Below are 20,966 nucleotides of genomic sequence, written 5' to 3' on the forward strand. Positions count from 1 at the left end.
AAACCAAGAATGACGAAGAAGTTTGTCGTTCGTTTGGTGTGTGTGCATAAAGTACAAAGTTACCTAAATATATGACGCCGTTGATTCAATCTACAGAACCCTTTTAATTATTTACAAAAGTCAGCCTTCATAACCCTAATATCTCTCTAATTGGCAAATCTTGTCTTGTTTTGCCCAGCATAAAGTACAAATAAAGTTTAGAAATAATTAATATATACAAATTCAAGGCGTTTGTTATAATAATCAACAGTTATTGACGACGTATTGTGGCGATCTACGTTTACAACTTCTTTTTCCCAAAAAGGAAATTGGGTGGGTGGGTTTTTCTATTATTGTCTAATAAGGCCATCACCAAACCAACAGAACAACACCCTCATCCATCATACAAACACACTCAAGTGAGAGTGTGCTCTTGGTGCATTTGGTGGTGCAACATAATTATTTTTTATGTAAAACAGATCACATAAAAAGGGGCATGAATGTGTTTCGCTAGCTCAGTTGTAGAAGCGCATAAAAAGCTATTTATAGCTAGCACAAACAATAGCCACCCCACTCTCACCGGAAGTGATAGCCAATCATCATCTGGCAAGGGACTACGATCGGCTACAGATAAACAACGTAACAGTAGTTTTGGTGGGGGCAGTAGTTCAGGAGGAGCAGCTAGTGGAAGTAATACAAGTTTAAAAAACGCCAAGATGTCACGAAGTAAAACACGTATACCAACAGAAGTTTGTGGAGATTGTGGTGCATCGGGTAAGTGAACAATTGAATAAAAAACTCGTAGAAATTCATTAATAGAAATCTTGATGTTATAGAGAAGAATTTCTATTCTAAATCATTTCAAGACGCAAGAGGTCATAATAGCGTGAACGCAATATGAATACAAATTACTTCTTTGGAAGGAAATGTTTAAGATGTCATTGGGAGCATAAGTTGTAAATCTCCGACGTTGAAGTTTTTCTTCTGCAAAGATTGGTCAATAGATTTGTCGAAGAATGTCCAGTAACACAGTTTTGACAACATAAACTTGTCCAGTTTAACTCTAGTATAAGCCCTTCTCGCAGATACCTTATCATGTGTGCACAAGGAAGCCCTTGGGACTGTTGCGCACTTAAACGCATTAAAGAAACATTTTAGACTATTTTGTTTAAAAATTCAACTCGTTATAGAGATTTTAAAATTTTATATTTCCAGATAGTTCGTCGGTTGTATTTTTCTATTACACTCGCTTCGATTTTCTCCTTCTAAAACATTTCAACCTCTTTCCCTTTCAGATCCATCATGGGCCTCCATAAATCGTGGCATACTACTCTGCTCTGACTGTTGTTCGATACATCGTAGTTTGGGTCGTCATATATCGATTGTCAAATCTCTGCGTCAAGGAAGTTGGGAACCTTCAGTATTGAATTTCGTTAATTCCCTCAATGCCCATGGCGCGAATTGTGTATGGGAACATCATTTACTCGATAGTACAACATCGGGTAATAAGGGACAAAATCGCCTACGTAAACCCACACCCAAAGATCCTCTGCATCCCAACAAATCGGATTTCATAAAAGCAAAACATGTTCAATTGGCATTTGTCCTTAAGCCAAATTTACAAGATACCGATGACGACATAAGCGGATCAACTGGTTTGGAACATGAATTAAGCAAACAACTGCATGCCAGTGTGCGGACAAGTAATTTGGAGACATCATTAAGACTTTTGGTACAAGGTGCTGATCCGAATTTCTTCCACGAAGAGAAACGTTCTACGCCGCTGCATGTGGCGGCCAAATTTGGCCAAGCTTCACAAATTGAATTGTTGATTGTGCATGGCGCCGAAATAAATGTTGTCGATGGTAACGGCTTGACGCCACTTGAAGTTGCCAAAGCCAATAATCATACATTGATTGCTGAACGTTTATTGGATGCCATGTATGAGGTCACCGATCGTATTATTATGTTTTTGGGTGGCAAGAAACCAGATCATGCGGTAAATGGCATAGGCTTTGTTTCGAAAGAGGAGTTTATTGTTTTTTGTTTGTTTTCTTTTTAGTCTGGTCGCCATTTGGTTATACCCGAAGCACACACAAGTGAAATAAGTGAACAATTGAAAATTGCACGTGGCCGCCTTCAATTGGTACCGAATAAAATCTTTGAGGAATTAGTTATGGATTTGTATGATGAAGTGGATCGTAGGGAGAATGAAGCAAGTAAGTATAGCAGGGCTGAAATTTATACAATTATTTATTTGTTTGCTTTTCTTTCTTTTTCTTTCATTCAGTTTGGTCCACATCCACTGTCAATGCTGATAATGTTGCTGGTGTACCATTTTTACCAGCCAATCCATTTCTAAGTGCCACACGTAATCAGGTATGTTAACAACAAAGTATTTTGTTTGGCCTCTCAACATTTGTTCCCATGGCCAATTGTTTAATTACATCATATTTTCAATTTCTCCCATTCACCTTTTCAGGGTCGTCAAAAATTAGCACGTTTCAGTCGTGCAGAATTCAATGGCCTATTAACGGATGTTTTAATTGATGCACGACGTCGTCAAAATATGGCAAATTTACGACCGTTAGATGGACCCCAACCACCTACACCAGCCACAGCAGCAGCAACATCATCATCTATGCCAAATAATAATTTATCAGGCTTCTATGGTTTCAACAATCACAACAACAATAATAACAACAGCAGCAGCAGCGGTGGTGGTGGCATTGGCAATGATTATCATGATCCAAATTTATCCGACGATGAACCAATTTATGATCCCGTTGCCGATGATGATTATGAGCCAATGCCTCCCATGGCCCAACAGGTAAATTTAATGCGACAGAAAATTTTAAAACTCAACAATAGTTTCGGTTAAGCACTTAGACTGAGATAAACTTAAGCTAGCGGTGTTGGATAATAAGTAGATTTATTGTATCTTTTTTCGAGAAAAAAAAAAGAGTAGAAGGTGTTTGATACTAACGTTTATTTACATCAATTTACATCGATGTGAAATGTAGCCCGCGCTTAACAAATTTATATAAACATTTTTTCTGTATTTAACTAAAAAAGAAAAATCAAAAGAACTATGGATATTAATAGTGATAATGGACAAACACTTAACGTTAACCATCAAAATCGAGGTAGATAAACAAACACACACACACTAGTGAAGAAATCATTGATTAAAATAAGTAACAATTGTTCTAGTCATAATTACTACACTGCATCACTACAACACCGCCGCTAAATATAAAGAAAGAAAAAAAACGCCAGATATTTCCATCTACTATTCAATACAAATCGATTGGCTTATCTTTCCTTTACCGACCCACTTTTGAAAATTATGAGAAAATTACCACAGATAGTGCTTTTTATCCCAATTCCAACCATGTATTGCTTTTGTTGCGGAAATGTATACTTCCCGAGATATAGGCCTCCAATGTTCCACAACGGCCCTGGTCTAAAATGTTGGCAAAACACCACAGAAAATTATTAGAAAATTACCACAGATAATACTCTTTTTCACCGAATCCAACGATGTATTGATTTTGTTGCGGAAATGTATACTTCCCAAGATATGGACCTCCAAAATTCCACAAAGGCCCTAGTCTAAAATTTTGGCAAACCACCGCAGAAAATTATAAAAAAATTACCACAAATAGTGATGTTTATACTGATTTCGACATTTATACATTTCCGCAACAAAAGCAATACATCATTGGAATCGGAATAAAAAACACTATCTGTGGTATTTTTTATACCCTCAGCATTTATGCTAACGAGGGTATATACACTTTCATACGGGCAAAATGTGCCTCATCGAAATAATGGTCTTAGACCACAAGTATGTTTGGACGAAATGTGTTTCAGACAATTTGGAGTCGATTGAGCAATGTCCGTCCGTCTGTCTGTCTGGCTGGCTGGAGCGCACGATAACTCTCGAACGGATGAACCGATTCGGTTCAAATTTTGGCTTTCGTAATATTTTGCCCAAACTTAGTTTAATTTCGAAGATGGGTTATATCGGTCCACTCCTTCCGGTACCTCACCCACAAAAGTTCGAAAATGTTCGGAAAATTTGTTCGCACGATAACTCTTGAAGGGAGTAACCGATTTGGTCCATACTTTGCACATCCTGAAATGTGTACCAGACTTAGATAAGGTTTCAATATGGACTCAATCGGTCTACTCCTTCGGGTACCTCCCACACAAAATTTCGGAAAAGTTCAGTTTAGGACCATCTCTCGAATCGCTTTGATTTTTGTTTTAGCAACTTGTATTCACTGCCTCCCATACGACGGTACAAGTTTCATTAGGGGCAAGTTTATACTTCCTGAAAAAATAGCATGAAAGTTGCAAAAAACCACTATGACACCGTGTGAGGTAGTTGAAGCGCAAGATAACTCTAGAACGGATCTGCCGATTCGGTCCAACATTTGGCCTTAGTATTATTTTGTCCAAACATAATTCAAGTTCGAAGATAACCCATATCGGTCCACTCCTTCAGGTACCTCCCACACAAAAGTTCAAAAACGTTCGAAAAAGCTGTTCGCACGATAACCCTTGAAGGGAGTGACCGATTTAGTCCATACTTTACACCTCCTAATATGTCTACCAGATATAGATCAGGTTTGAATATGAACTATTGTTGTCCACCCCTTCGGGTACCTCCCACACAAAATTTCGGATAAGTTCACTTTAAGACCTGCTTTCGGATCACTTTGATTTTTGTTGAAGCAACTATCCTTCGCTGCCTCAATTACGACAGTAAAAGTTTTTTCAGGGGCAAGTCCATACTTCTTGAGCAAACGGACCGAAAGGTGTAGAAACCCCCTATGACACCATGTGTAGTGGCTGGAGAGCACGATAAGTCTGGCCTTCGTCATATTTTGTCCAAACTAAGTTTCATGGGGCAATACCGGCACACAACGTCCGGTACTTCTCCCCAATATTTAAAAAATTTCAATAAATCGGTAGGACGATATCTCTTGAACGCGGTAACAATTTGGTTCAAACTTTGAATTTCCTCATATTTTGTCAAAATTTAGTTTAACTTCTAAAATCGGTCCTCCATATGGGTACCTCCCCCACAAAAGTTCAACATTTGTGTCTGAGTGCAGTTAATTCCTAATCCACATTTTTGTCGGCAAGTTCAAATGTCCAAAAAGGGGCCACAAAATTCGAAAGAGACCTTAAATTCATTCGATCTGTCCGTAGATGAAAGTTTCAATTCACATTGGCTGAGGGTATATATCTGTCGGCAGAGCCGACTGACACTTTTTTACTTGTTTTTTCATAATTTTCTGCGATGTTTTGCCAAAGTTATAGGTTAGGGTCTTTGTGGATCTTTGGAGGCTCATAACTCGGGAAGTATACATTTCCGCAACAAAAGCAATACATGGTTGGAATCGGGATAAAAAGCACTATTTGTGGTATTTTTCATAATTTTCTGCGGTGGGTCGGCAATGGAAAGGTGTTCAAATCGATTCAGTATTGCAAAAAAAAAAAAAAAAAAAAAAATGAGATGAATTGATTGGACAATGCAAAATGAAAAAAAGCCAATAAACATTTCAGTAAATTTTAAATGCAATCCAGCGAAGTTAGATTAGATTATTCTGAGCGAAATTTCCCGGTTAGATTTTTTCACTTTCTCCTTTAAGTTGAAACAGCGGAAAGACAAAACTCACGGGGAATTTTCGTTCAGAATAACCCCCATAAATGTAGTGGTGTAGGGTATGATGATGTAGATGACTATTCAAGGATATCAATTGATGTTATTAAATGAAGTTTTTTTTTGCATTCAATTTAAATCGGTTTTAAACCTAACTAGCAATTGAAATTTCAAATTCATAAGTAGGTTTATACCGATAATGATGCATCGAAAATAACGTATTTAGTAAATTGTTTCAATAGATACTTACACAAAATCATCCTTCATCTTAATATATACTAAAATGCATTTGTCATTAGAAGCTAATATTATCAGGGCAATCATGAATATTTCCCTCGGAATTTTTAGCACGGAAAATAAGTTTAAAAAGCGAAATTCTTTTAAAATCAATATTTTAAAATGTTGAAAACTACTAGAATATTCTTGCCGAATTGACTAAAATATTCTCTTTTTGGACAAAAATATGGAAATACAAAATTGTGCAAATGGGGAAAGGTTTTTTATTCATGATTGCCCTGTAAATATCATTATACCGCTTAAATTATATCTAGATTTAGCCTTCATCTAGTCATAGTAAATTTAAACTATTTTCAACAAATTATACAATAAAATTTTGATACCTTTAATAAAAAAACAAACGAAAAAAATGTGTTTTAGTAATGTTTTTAACGTTCAAATATTTTAAATATATTTTTATGAGTTTGTAGTTTAAACAATTTATTTAGATTTTGTTGAAAAAATAGTTTATATCTTAATTTTTATTTATTTTTTCTCAATTTCTTATTATTTATTTTCCATTTTTTATTTTTTGTTTTTAATTTTCAAAGGCCATTGTGCATCAGTCAGCCAAACCACCCGAAGAAGTGAAAAATTTCGAAATGCTGCACTTGCGCAAACAAATCAATGAATATGTCTCGGAAATCAATCAGCTAAGAAATGTTGTACAAAAATTATCCAATGAAAATTCAGAATTGAAATCGAAATTTTCCAATGTTGACCAGCAACAACAACAGCCGCAACAATCATCGTCTGCCTCAGCCTCCAATAACAGTGTTTATGATGAGCCATTGTGAGGATTATGTTCTTTTCTTTAAATATTTTTTTTTTTATTTTTTAATTTAATTTCTTTTTTTATTTGTTGTTGCAATTTTTAATTTTTTATGTTTATTTTCTACAACAATAACCACCCATCAACCAACCACCTTTACAAATCAATCACCACACCAACAGACGCATTGATTTTAAGACAGACGACAACGATCACGAACCCCACTCCCTGCCTGAAGGTTTGAATTCCACATCATCGACATTTGCTGGGAATAACAATGTACAAACATCAAATGCGGGAAGTTCTTCAACCTCAACATCCTCATCAACAACAAATTCCCAACAATCGACAATAAAACGACCGGCCAGTATGTATGAACGACGTTTACAAACAAATGTCAGCAAAGCATCAGCAGATTCACGTAACACCACTTCAATGTATCAAATGGCCGGTATCGATACGGCGAATAAAAATTTCACCGAAGAAGTTAATCAAAAGGCAGATATTGTAACACATCGCCTTAAGGAATTAATTCACTCTATGCAGGATCCTAACAACAAGGAAACCTTGATACCCTGTGCTGAACGTATTCGAGCAGCAGTATTGGAATTGATAAATGTGTTCACAACACCGGTAAGTAATTATGTATATTGATTTTTGAATGGGGCTATAAAAGTTGGTTTTTATAACCTCAGCTAAAAAGGGTAAATACATACGATGCTGGTGTGCAAGATAACTCTTGAAAGAAAATAATATATTTGGAATATTTCTCCCAAACTATATCTTTCCACTTCTTCAGGTACCTCCCCCACAAAAGTTAAAATTTTATTGAACAAGGGTAGTTTATAGGCTATTCGAAGATTGTTTTCGAATTTTTACCGAAGGTAGTCCTTGTGGTCCTGATTAAAACAATAAAATAATTGTGGTTCTGATAAAAATAATACAATTTTTTTCGTGGGCAATTCCATGCTTCCTGTGAAAGTGCCCACGAACAGCTCTAAAATACCCTGCGTCAGCAATTAAAAATAAGTGTATCCGAATTGGTTGAAACTTTACAAATCGTAATGCTTCTTCCAAATTTACAGTGACTTTCAAGAAGGTCTATGCGTAGACAAATACTTTGGGCACCTCCTTCAGAAATGTTCAACATTTTCGCACAAGTGCAGATTAAGAACTGTTCGAGAATCGATTTGAAATTTTCACCGAAGGTAATCAATGCGGTCCTTATTACAATGGCATAATTTTTTCCGTGGGTAAATACATACTTCCTGTCATAATGGACCGAATGCTCTAGAAAATCATACTGTGACAAACTAAAAAGACTGACGAGTACAATAGCCTATCAAAAGAGTTTTTCTCTCCAATTCACTCCAAGTTTGAAAATGGACTACACCGACTCTTCCTTCAGGTACCTCCTACCCAAAAGTTCAACACTTTCCGGTTTAAATGCAGTTTAAGGACACTTTTCGGGATCATTTTGAAATTTTGAAGGCGGTTAGTTTTTGTGATCATGGTTATAACTGTATAATTTTTTCTTGGGGAAATGACCCAAAATTACACTTGTTGTAAAAATTATGGAAATTGGATTTGTAAATTGAGCAGCGACTTAAGGAACTTGTCCCTACTTCTGATCTTGTTGCAAAAAACTGTGTAAACATGCCATCGAACGTTACACCCAATGCCTTAGAGTAGTTAGTGATCGGAGTCTGGACAACATCTACCAATTTGTTCAGTGAGAGCATCATTTCAGCCGTCCAGGTTGTGAACAATGTGGCAGTGGGTTTAGCGGCGGGTATATTCATATTCCTCAGAAGAACTTCACAAAGTCAGATTTTTAGATATGTAACCTATCAAATACATATGTCATCGAGGATGGGAGCCGACACCAAGATCAAACAATTATCCACATGCACTGCGATCTCTATGTCCTCTGGAGGGTGTGGAATTTAAGAAAGGTTGAGGTTAAAGCCACTTTAAGGGTCTTAGGCTTCTTATTTCCAGAGCATCCAACGTTTCAAACACGACTGAAGGGAAAACTTTTCGAAGGTCTTGGATTGGTAAAAAGCCACCATGACTAATCGGTCGCACGACCTGTTCTGGTTCAGTGTGAACATGGCTTGCAATGTCTGTTGTGGTGCTGTGAATTTCTAGGAATCCATGCTGATTTTGGGCAGCTGTGAAAATGTTCTCTGGCCTCTACACCTTTTTTAGATGTAATTCGAATTATTTTAATTGTAATTCGAGAATTCTATTTGTAATTCGTAACATTTCATTTGTATTTCGAGAATTCCATTTGTAATTCGAATTATTCCATTTGTAATTCGAATTATTCCATTTGTAATTCGAATTATTCCATTTGTAATTCGTATTATTATATTTGTAATTCGAATAATTCCATTTGAAATTTGAATTATTCCATTTGTAATTCGAATTATTCCTTTTCTAATTCGAATTATTCCATTTGAAATTCGAATTATTCCATTTGTAATTCGAAAAAAACAGCCTACTATGAAAAAACGAAAGAAAAGAAAAACAAACTCCTCTAAAGTTGACGAACCCCGCAAACGTTTTAAGGACCATGATCTGCGAATCTGCACCTGGAATGTTCGCACTCTTTATAGAGAAGGTGCAGTCTTCGCATTGGCAGACGTACTTGGAAAGTACAAAGCCGATATTACTGCCATACAGGAAATACGATGGACTGGGAAAGATGTCACAACAACACCTAAAGGTGTATTATAGCTGCCATGACACAAAGCATGAGTTTGGTTGCGGTTTTGTAGTTGGTCGGAGGTTAAAACATCTGGTCTCCAGCTTCACCCCAGTGAATGAAAGACTTGCTACAATTCGATTTAAAGCAAAATTCTTCAACATCAGCTTTATCTGCGCTCATGCCCCAACCGAAGACAAGGACGAACAGACCAAAGATATATTCTACGAGAGCTTAGAAGAAACATATGACCGTTGTCCTGCCCATGACATTAAAATTGTTCTAGGTGATTTTAATGCCAAAATTGGAAAGGAGAATATCTTTGGACAAACAGTTGGGAAATTCAGTCTACATAGTGAAACATCAGACAATGGAATGAGGCTGATAGACTTCGCAGCGGCAAAAAACATGGTAATTAGCAGTACCAGATTTAAGCATCTCGATATTCATAAGGGCACTTGGCTGTCTCCAGACCAAAGAACAATAAATCAAATTGATCACGTTGTGATAGATGGAAGACATTCATCGAGCGTGTTGGATGTACGATCGTTTCGAGGAGCAAACATAGATTCGGACCATTACCTCGTTGCAGCAAAGGTACGTACCCGTCTAAACGTTGCAAATAAAGCACGGACAGACACAACACGAAAGTTGGACATCGCCAAGCTGCAAACACAACAGATAGCCACAGCATATTCCACTCAACTGACCCAATTGCTTAATGATAGCGCTTCTCGTCCCGATAACATATCAGCACAATGGCAAAATATTGCCCACTCCATGCAAACAGCCGCAAAATCAGTACTTGGATACCAGAGACCTCCACCAAAGAATCCGTGGTATGACCAGGAGTGCCGTGCTGCTACCGAAGAAAAAAATGCGGCATATAGGGCTACTTTACAATCAGTAGCAACGCGTAGCGCACGAGAGAGGTATCGGGAGAAAAGGAGAGAGGAGAAACGTCTTTTTCGCAAGAAAAAGAGAGAAATGGAAAAGAGGGAGTGTGAACAAATGGAGATGTACAGGAGACAGAACGAAGTCCGAAAATTCTACCAAAGAGTGAAGCATCAAACTGATGGCTTTGGTACAGGAATATCGTCCTGTAGAGATCAACAAGGTAATTTGGTAACTGATACAGATAGTGTGCTCAGGATATGGAAAGAACATTTTTCCAAACTGTTGGTATCCGATAGCAGTGAAGACGGCGAAGATACCACAGATCCAATCCCAGATGATGGTATTGAATGTATACCGCCCAGCCAAGATGAGGTAAGGACAGCAATAAACCGGCTGAAGAATAATAAGGCGGCAGGAGCAGATGGCCTACCAGCCGAGCTGTTCAAAACCGGAGGCGACACGCTGATAAGGTGTATGCATCAGCTAGTTAGCGCCATCTGGCAGGAAGAACGCGTACCCGAAGATTGGAACGTGAGCATCCTATGTCCAGTCCACAAGAAGGGTGATAAGACTGTGTGCTCCAATTATAGGGGCATAAGTCTGCTCCCTATTGCATATAAGATAGTATCTGGCATATTGTGTGAGAGACTATAGCCTATGGTCAATGAAATTATTGGACCCTATCAGTGCGGCTTTAGACCTGGCAAATCCACCATTGACCAGATATTTACCTTGAGACAAATCCTGGAAAAGACCCAAGAAATGCAGATCGACACCTTCCATCTTTTCGTCGATTATAAAGCAGCATTCGACAGCCCTATACGTTCAAAGGTGTTCCAAGCCATGTCTGATTTTGGTATTCCTGCAAAGCTCATTCGACTTTGTAGAATGACATTAACTGAGACGAGATCCTCAGTTAAAATTGGAAAGAACCTCTCCGAAGAGTTTACTACCAAAAGAGGTTTCAGACAAGGAGACGGCCTGTCGTGTGATCTATTCAACATCCTGCTGGAAAAGGTCATACGAGACGCGAAGGTCAAAAGAAATGGAACGATATACACGAACAGCCACATGTTACTGGCTTATGCCGACGACATTGACATCATGGGTCGATCATCATGGGTCGATCGGTAAAGGAAGTAACTGACACCTTTGCAAAAGTCGAAAGAGAATCCGCTAAAGTTGGTCTGGCAGTAAACGGCGTAAAAACCAAGTTGATGGTATCGACGCGTAATATGTCCATAAACACCGCACCATCTGTGAATGTTGGTACCTATAATTTTGAGGTAGTAAAGGACTTCGTCTACCTCGGCACCGCCATAAACACAACAAATAACATCAGTTGTGAAATACGAAGAAGAATAGTGTTGGGCTGAGTAAGCAGTTTAGGAATAAAGCCACCTCTCGTCAAACAAAAATAACACTGTACAAAACACTGATACTACCCGTGCTAATGTATGGTTCCGAAGCATGGGTACTTGCTCAAGCAGATAAGGCAGTGCTTTGTGTGTTTGAGAGAAAAATTCTTCGAAAGATCTACGGGCCAATCTGTGTTGACGGCGAATATCGGCGTCGTATGAACATCGAGCTGTACCAACTATACAATGACATCAATATAGTTGAACCAATCGAGATACAACGATTGCGATGGCTAGGCCATGTTATAAGAATGAGTGATGATGAACCCGCTAAAAAGGCGTATAAATACGGGCCGCATGGAGGTTCTCGCAGATCTGGAAGGCCAAAGCTTCGTTGGAGCGAACAAGTGAAACGAGATATCACAAAGCTACATATCCCAGATTGGGAAAATACAGCAGCAAACAGAGAGGATTGGAGATTTTTTCTTAGTTCGGCTTATGGAACAAATGTTCTGTAAAAGGCCAGCTAAGTAAGTAAGTAAGTAAGTAATTCGAATTATTCCATTTATAATTCGAATTATTTCATGTGTAATTTCAAATAAAATAATTCGAATTACAAATGGAATAATTAAATTACAAATAGAATAATTCGAATTACAAATGGAATATTTCGAATTACAAATAGAATAATTCGAATTACAAATGAAATGTTACGAATTACAACTAAAATGTTTCGAATTACATCTGAAAAAAGGTGTAGAATCTACTGGCGACTGGAGGGAAATAGGTCTGTATCCCCTCTGCTGAGATTCTTGTTTGGCTTCAGTGGCGGAGCTCTTGGGTCTGAAGGGTTTGTACGACAAAACTCATTGCGCTCATTTGCTAGTCCCGTTGCCTTCAGCTATTATTCAGGTATGTAGCGAGCGGAGGCAGTTGTAATGATGATTCTCTCAGCTACCCGGGAATCTGATGGAATGGGCAGCTTTTCCATGGTTCAAAAAAGTACGTCGGTCAGAGAACTTCATAACCTCTGGTCTGTTAACGGAGACGAAGATAGGAGGGTGATCGGAGCCAAGAGAAATGGCGGGTTATTAAGACACGTCATGTATCAGACTGGGTGCCACAATGGTAATATCTAGTGAGCTATGGTAATCTTCTCTTATCTTCCTCCTTCGTTCACCGTGCAAAATGTGGAGCTATCAATTTGCTCGACCGGCGCTGTAGGTTAGGTTAGGTTTGGGGATGTGCAGCCACTAACTTGTGACTGCGTCACTCGGAAACCTTCCGGTCCATTGTGATCATCCAGTAGAAAACAAAGGAAAATGTTGTAAAGAAAAGAGGAGATGGAAAAGAGAGGATAGGGGGAAGAAATAAAAAGAGGAAGTTATTAAAAAGTAAAGAACGAATAAATTACAAGAAAGTAAGAGGGGAGGAATAGTTTTAGAGAAAGAAAAAAGTTTTATTTTGATGGTAGGCAGAATATCTGAAACATAATTTACGCGTTCAGGTTGCGCTGTCCCAGCCACTTCAGATTTTTGATGATGTTGTAGATCACAGCCACCGTGGTGCAATGGTATGCACGCCCGCCTTGCACGCAGAAGGTCGGGGGTTCGATTCCCCGGTCAGGCAACATCAAACATTTTTCAACGGTGGCAAAACACGCCTCAGTAATGTTGGCGACATTTCCTGAGTATTTCAGCCTTGAAAAACTTTTCCACAAGTGGTGTCTTAAGACACGCCGTTCGGACTCGGCGATAAACAGTAGGTCCCATATCATTGAGCTAAATATGAATCGGGGTGCACTCATTGATATGAGAGAAGTCTTCCTTGTCCCGTACGGGATGTTGTGGAACAATGTTTTTGTTTTGTAGATCACAGCAGGTTCCACAGTTGAGTAGAAAGTTAGAGACGTTGGAAAGTGAACACCTACTAACCTATGCCGTATACGAGCCAGGGCTGGACATCGTCGTCATCCTCACAGAGTCTGCAGTAGTCAGTAACATCCTCATCCCATTTGATGGTAAGAGCCCAGATATAGCAGTGTCCAGTAATGACTCCCGTCGTTACTCTAACTTCAGCTTTATTCAGGTTCAACAGAGAGTTCGTTCTTTTGACTGACAGAGACGGCCATATGGATCTTGCCACAACGCACCTAGGTTCATTATGCCACAATTCACTGGCTCTTTCGTCAGAGAACGTTTCAAATTTTTGGAAGAATTGATAAATGGGTGGTTTGATGGAGTCAGCGATAGCTAGATCTGTAGACTGCGATCCTCGTCTAGCTAATTCATCTGCTCTTTCATTACCCAGATAGTCGTGTTGTCCTGGTACCCAGCATAGCCGGAAGCCGTTAGTTAGCGTTCCCAAGGCTGATCTACACTTAAGGACGACATCGGATTCGATGTTGCAGGATTTGATGGCTTTAAGAGCTGCTTGACTATCCACAAAGATAGTCACCGGTTCAAAGATTACTGCATCCAAACTTTTTATCAATTCCGCTGCCTTCCAAATCGCGAATATTTCAGCCTAGAAGACACTACAGTTGCTGTCTAGCCTGTAGGTGTACTCAATAGATAGACTTTTACAGTAAACGCCAGCCCCGGTACCTTCCTCCATCTTGGAACCGTCTGTATAAAAAGCCAGACCGTCCAGAGGGGTGTTACTGCGGTTCCAGTCGTCTCTACTAGGTATAACGACGTCTATATCGTCAAATCTCAGGACTGGTGATATATAGTCGCTCAGTTTTCCGCGTTGGTTCACATTTATACCTGATTCGTTCAGGATACATCCATGCCCATAGGCACAACCGCGCCAGAGATCCTGTTCATGCAGCCGTAGGGCACTGCGAGTTGCCTGACAATTAATGCTGAGACTCAGTGGTTTTATGTTCAGCATTGCGTTCAGAGCAGCCTGTGGTGTGATCCTGGTGGCTCCAGTTATGAGAATCGCTGCAGCTCTTTGCACCTTGTCAAGCCTACTGGATGTCGATTTTTGGCGCAGTGAGTACCACCAAACAAGAGAACCATAGGATAAGATGGGTCTAACCACGGTGTTATACAATCAGTGTATAATCGATGGGTTTAGACCCCAACTTTTCCCAATAGAATTCTTCTTACATGAATAAAGTGCAATCAATCCTCTCTTCGCCCTTTCCTCAGCATTCCTGTTCCATCGCAATTGACAGTCCAGCATTGTGTCAAGGTACTTTGCCTCGGGCGAAAGCTGAAGCTGCACTCCATCCAGTGTTGGTGGTACAAATACGCCGAGTTTACGCTTTCTCGTGAACATTACCAGTTCTGTCTTGGTTGGGTTTACTCCAAGGCCATGGCCTTAGCCCAAAGCGACAGCGTCGATAATGCGCCTAGCATAAGCTCCGAAATGGTTGACGGAAACTTATCGGAAATCAGTAGTACAACGTCGTCCGCATAGGCAACAACTTTTATGCCTTGATTGTCCAGATCAGTCAAAATATTGTTTATAACAAGTAGCCACAGTAACGGTGAGAGCACCCCTCCTTGGGGGGTGCCTCTAGTTACTGTTTTCCTAATTTTTGTCTCCCCAATGCTGGAGGCACTATACCCCTCTGGTCAATGCCTAGGACGGAATGCAAAAGCTCACAGTGAGCGTTGATGGTGTATGGCGAACTATGGTAATCTCAAATATCTGCGTTTTCGTCCACCGTGCAAATGATGGAGCTGTCAATTCGACCGGCCAGTGCTGTACGAAATTCCAAAGCTCATGATTAGCATTGAGTCCTCTAGCTACACATTGAGCAACGGTATCTCGGTAGTCACACAGTGTACTGCAACCCCACATATTATATGTATACGTCACTAGAGTCAATCTCACGCTAGATAGGTCTGCACTTGACAGACTGGTGTATAAGGATGACAGTTTCTCCTCCTCCGTTTCTTGTACAATCCTTCTAGTTACAGGTGATGATGAGCTTTTTTTCCTGGATCACGGTTACCCTGATATTTTCCGACACATAATATCTACAATTTCGCTAACATTGCTGAGGATACCGTTGTAATTGAATTGTACGAACAATGCATTTCCGGGGCCCTGAACAACTACATGTGATATAAGATGCTGCGTGTCTTGTTGTTGGACAGACTGCGGTGATGTCCCGTATTTCGACAAAGACGAATTTGGAGACACACTGGGAGATGCTATAGAGCAGAAGCAACAACATAACTCCTACAGGTGACTATGACCAGAGCAGCCTCTAAAGTGCAGCCATTCCTTACATCTCACCGAAGTTGATATACATATGGTGGATACGAATCTGGCAAATGGAACAAATTCATTGCCCGGGGTTCTTCTCTATTCCGGCGCGTAACAAAAGAGCTAGTAGCAGGGATTTTGGCGTATATTGCCGCTCCCATGGTGGCAAATATACGAACGCAAACACACAATTGTTGAAGATTCCTCCGATTCAACCCTTGGGAATAGTAGGATGCATTGAAATAAGTAGGCGCCTGATTCTGATACCTCCCCCACAAAAGCCTTAATATTTGCTCTTGAATGCAACTTCTTTTTTAAATTAGAAATCTTTCTAGAAGGACATTTAGGTTACCCCGCACTCCTGTTATTAATTCATATTTTAAGTCATATGTTGGGAGAGTATTTAGCTGTCGGCAAGGTCGACTGATTTCTTATACCCTCAGCATTTATGCTAACGAGGGTATATCAACTTTCATGCGGGCAAAATGTGCCTCATCGAAATAATGGTTTTAGACCCCAAGTATGTTTGGACGAAATGTGTTTCAGACAATTTGGAGTCGATTTAGCAATGTGTCTGTCTGACTGGTGCGCACGATAACTCTCAAACGGATGAGCCGGTCCAAAATTTGGCTATCGTAATATTTTGTCCAAACGTAGTTTAAGTTCGAAAATGGGCCATATCGGTCTACTCCTTCAGGTACCTCCCCCACAAAAGTTTGAAAATGTTCGGAAAATTTGTGCGCACGATAACTCTTGAAGGGAGTAACCGATTTGGTCCATACTTTGCACATCGTGGAATGTGTACCAGACTTAGATAAGGTTTCAATTTGGACTCAATCGGTCCACGTCTTCGGGTACCTCCCACACAAAATTTCGGAAAAGTTCAGTTTAGGATCTGCTCTCGAATCGCTTTGATTTTTGTTGTAGCAACTTATATTCACTGCCCCCTATACGACGGTACAAGTTTCATCAGGGGCAAGTCCATACTTCCTGAGAAAATAGTGTGAAAAGTGCAAAAAACCCCTATAATACAGTGTGTAGTAGTTGGAGCGGATCTGCCTTTTCGGTCCAAAATGTGGCCTTCGTAATATTTTGTGCAAACTTAGTTTAAGTTCGAAGATAAGCCATATCGGTCCACTCCTTCAGTTACCTTCCCCACAAAAGTTCAAAAATGTACGGAAAAATTGTGCGTACGATAACTCTTGTGGGAGTGACAGATTTGGTCCATACTTTACACATCCTAATATATCTTATAGGTATAGGTCAGGTTCGAATATGGGCTATATTTGTCCACTCCGTCGGGTACCTCCCACACACACTTTTGGATAAATTCACTGCTCTCGGATCACTTTGATTTTTGTTGAAGCAACTTGCATTTACTGCCTCAGTTACGACAGTAAAAGTTTTTTCAAGGGCAAGTCCCTACTTCTTGAGGAAAAAAACCTGGAAGTTGTAAAAACCCTCTATGGCACCATATGTAGTGACTGGAGAGCTCGAACCGTGCACACTTTAGATATCGTAATATTTCTTCGAATATTAGATGAAATTCGAAGGTGGAAGGAGTGGACCCTCCGATGCCTAAATGGTACTCTAAATATTGTCGAAACTCAGTTTAAAAAAAGCCATATCTATCGATATCCCCGCAAATTTCTGCGCTTTAATCCTATCCATATTGTTTTAAAAAAAAACCCCTAAATACGTAAGTTTTTTGAGAAATAAAGTATTTCAATCCACACAAGCTAAGGGTATATCTCTGTCGGCAATGCCGACTGATACTTTTTCACTTGTTTTAATTGTTATTCTAAAAAAATATCCCTTAATTCTCTTCCACAGGCAAACTGCAATGAAACAATACGTGAAACGCTGATGCAGCTAACACGCAACAATATTTTAATACAGCATAGCTGTGAAAATTTACGCAATTCCCTGGAAACCGATGATAAGACAGCCATTACCAAATACTACAAAGATGTACGTGAATGTGCCTATTATATAGCCAGTGCCACAAAAACATTAGTTTTACAATTGGATTAAGATGAAACGACAAAAAGATGTGGGTGGAGAGTACTGTGACACCAGCCACTCCAACTTTCCAACACCGTTAAGAACAGCTCAACCAATGATTGAGTTTTTAAGTTGCAAACGAACCGCCTATCAAACAATGTGTCTTTATTATTTATATTTTTAATATATATTCTTTCTGTATTTATGTTTAATAGCATTTAATAACCCACAGAAGAAGAAAAACACAACAAAGATTGATTAAAAAAACCATTTTATGTATTAACAACAACAATTAATGATCCAACAACAACTACTAAATCAAATTAAGTGAATTATTCTGAGAACTATTGAAGCATGGATTGGGGCTAAAGTTTTTCCAAAAGCAAAGAAATTTTTAATTATTGTGTGGAAACCGTTTGCCTTAAACCAAAACTATATATTTTTCAAATCAAGTAACATTATGGTATTCAACAACGGGCATTAGTCCATGACTATTATAACTCTCATGTTGTTTTGTTTGTTTCTTTCTTTTTTACCTTTGGATCAAAATGATCGAAATTGTGCCATAATTTTTAAATTGGCATTTCAAAAGACATTTACATGTGTTGTACTATCCTACCATACCATAGATTTCTTTTTTTTTTCGAAAACATAGTAAATAATACCTATTTTAAATCAATTCAATATTAACCGGATCTTCCAAAAATGTAACCAAACTTTTTTTAACCTGCCTTAAAATAAAATGCAAATTTTAATAAAACGAAATATTAGTTTAGAAAATGAAAACTTGCATCATTTATTTGATTTGAAGATCATGTAAACGAAGTGGAGGGAAATACAGCTACGAGAGAACTACGAAGCAGTTTGCGTCCCGGCCCTTTGGATTGGTAATTATTATTAGTTCCTAAATGAGGATCTATTTTTAAAGGAAGGTAAGGAGTTTCATAGATTTCTTTTCATGTAATTGTAATATTTATTTATTTATGCTAATACAATAACCTAGCCGTAATCGTATTCAAAAACCACTATACATTTACTACTCTCAATTGAACTCTCAGTAATAATAAATGTTCACACAAACATCCCAAAATGGAATAATTGAGACAAGGTCTCACATTAGCTCAATGGTTTGGGACCTACGTTTTATTGCCGAGTCCGAACTGAGTGTCTGAAGAGACCACTTGTAGGGAAGTTTTACATGGCTGAAATACTCGGGAAATTTCACCAACATTAATCTGAGAGATAATTGATGTTGTCTCGCCTGGGAATGGAACCCGAACATTCCGCGTGCAAGGCGGGTGTGCATACCATTGCATCACGGTGTATTAAAGTATATCAAAGTCTTCACACAGCGATTTTAAAGGAATAAGTTTTTAAGTTCTATTAAACCTTTATACTCGTAACTTGTTTTCAGGGCTTCTCAGATCTATAACAGTCGATTATTAAAATAAAACTTTTTTATAGTTTCCTTTACCTACCTTACGCATACATGGTTCTGAAGTATAATTAATATTGTTCCAGATTACAAACAGAAAAATCCCAGGTTTTGTAAAAAGTGGATAAGTTCGATTTGCATAAAATGCTTTGGATGTTAATTTACCAATCTTGTTATACACAACCTCCTACTACCCTAATCCAAGCCTTAGATTTCTTGAAATATTCCGCATCAACAGGAAGCTCAGAGAACTTTCCGGGCAATCATCACTGCAGCAGCCGCTCCCTACAGACCTGCTGGTTAAATAACCGAAGTCAGACCAAACAAGTAAAAAAGTGTGTAGATACCCTCAGCCAATGTGAAGCGAAACTTCCTCCTCCGGACAGATCGAATGTATTTAAGGTCTCTTCAGAATTTTGTGGCCCTTTTTGGACATTTGAACTTGCCGACAAAAATGTGGATTAGGAATTAACTGCACTAATACACAAATGTTAAACTTTTGTAGGGCAGGTACCCTTAGGGAGGACCGATATGGGTCATTTTAGAAGTTTAACTAAAATATTAGGAGATCCAAAGTTTGGACCAAATTGGTCGCCCAATTCATGTGATATCGTCCTAGAATTTTAGTGAAATTTTTTAAATATTGGGAAGAAGTACCGGAAGTTGTGGACCGGTATTGCCCCATGAAACTATGTTTGGATATAATATGACGAAGACCAAATGTTGGACCAAATCGGTTGAACAGTTCGAGAGTTATCGTGCTCTCCGACCGCCACATATGGTGACATAGGGGTTTTTTACACCTTTCGGGTTGTTTTCCCAAGAAATATGGACTTGCCCCTGAAAAAACTTTTACCGTCGTAATGGAGGTAGCGAATGCAAATCGCTTCAACAAAAATCAAAGTGATTCGAGAGCAGGTCTTAAAGTGAACTTATCCGAAATTTTGTGTGAGAGGTACCAGAAGGTGTAGACAAATATAGTCCATATTCGAACCTGATCTATATCTGATAGATATATTAGGATGTGCAAAGTATGGATTTCGTCGGGGGAGGTATCTGAAGGAGTGGACCGATATAGCCCATCTTCGGATTTATACTATCTTTTGATAAAATATTACGAAGGCCAAATTTTTGACCGAATCGACAGATCCGTTGGTGGGTTATCTTGCGCTCCAACCACTATACAAGGTGTCATAGGGGCTTTTTGCACCTTTCCGGACATTTTCTCAGGAAGTATGGACTTGCACCTGATGAAACTTGTACCCTTGTATGGGGGGATGTGAATACAAGTTGTTGCAACGAAAATCAAAGCGATTCGAGAGCAAGTCCTAAACTAAACTTATCCGAAATTTTTTGTGGGACGTACCCGAAGCAGTGGGAAGTCAGGAAGTATGGACTTGCACCTGATGAAACTTGTACCCTTGTATGGGGGGAAGTGAATACAAGTTGTTGCAACGAAAATCAAAGCGATTCGAGAGCAAGTCCTAAACTGAACTTATCCGAAATTTTGTGTGGGAGGTACCCGAAGGAGTGGGCCGATTGAGTCCATATTGGAACCTCATCTAAGTCTGGTAGAAATTTCACGATGTGCAAAATATGGACCAAATCGGTTACTTCCTTCAAGAGTTATC

At 39.0% G+C, this 20,966-nt stretch overlaps 1 protein-coding gene across 2 annotated transcripts; it reads left to right on the forward strand.

The window, feature by feature from the left end:
- The first annotated feature begins 94 nt into the window (after positions 1-94).
- Positions 95-18,686, forward strand: Git (ARF GTPase-activating protein GIT1). Of its 2 annotated transcripts, XM_073957038.1 has the most exons (9): positions 123-312; positions 459-753; positions 1,275-1,978; positions 2,042-2,198; positions 2,270-2,358; positions 2,462-2,809; positions 6,484-6,725; positions 6,887-7,337; positions 17,730-18,686. In XM_073957038.1, exons 2-9 carry the CDS (start codon positions 480-482, stop codon positions 17,928-17,930), a joined length of 2,466 nt encoding a protein of 821 aa, XP_073813139.1. In that variant the 5' UTR covers positions 123-312; positions 459-479; the 3' UTR covers positions 17,931-18,686. The 2 variants fall into 2 exon arrangements, with proteins under 2 accessions (XP_073813138.1, XP_073813139.1); XM_073957037.1 differs by having other exon boundaries at positions 95-753.
- Positions 18,687-20,966: the final 2,280 nt, after the last annotated feature.

Source organism: Musca autumnalis, unplaced genomic scaffold (assembly GCF_047663935.1).
Source record: "Musca autumnalis isolate F117 unplaced genomic scaffold, ASM4766393v1 scaffold_5, whole genome shotgun sequence".
NCBI classification, from domain to species: Eukaryota; Metazoa; Arthropoda; class Insecta; order Diptera; family Muscidae; genus Musca; species Musca autumnalis.

Excerpts from the sequence above, each read along its gene's own strand:
- Git (XM_073957037.1), top strand. The coding sequence starts at position 480 with ATGTGTTTCGCTAGCTCAGTTGTAGAAGCGCATAAAAAGCTATTTATA. Across the intron at positions 754-1,274 it reads TGGAGATTGTGGTGCATCGG|ATCCATCATGGGCCTCCATA; the intron begins GTAAGTGAACAA and ends TTTCCCTTTCAG. Across the intron at positions 6,726-6,886 it reads AGTGTTTATGATGAGCCATT|ACGCATTGATTTTAAGACAG; the intron begins GTGAGGATTATG and ends CCACACCAACAG.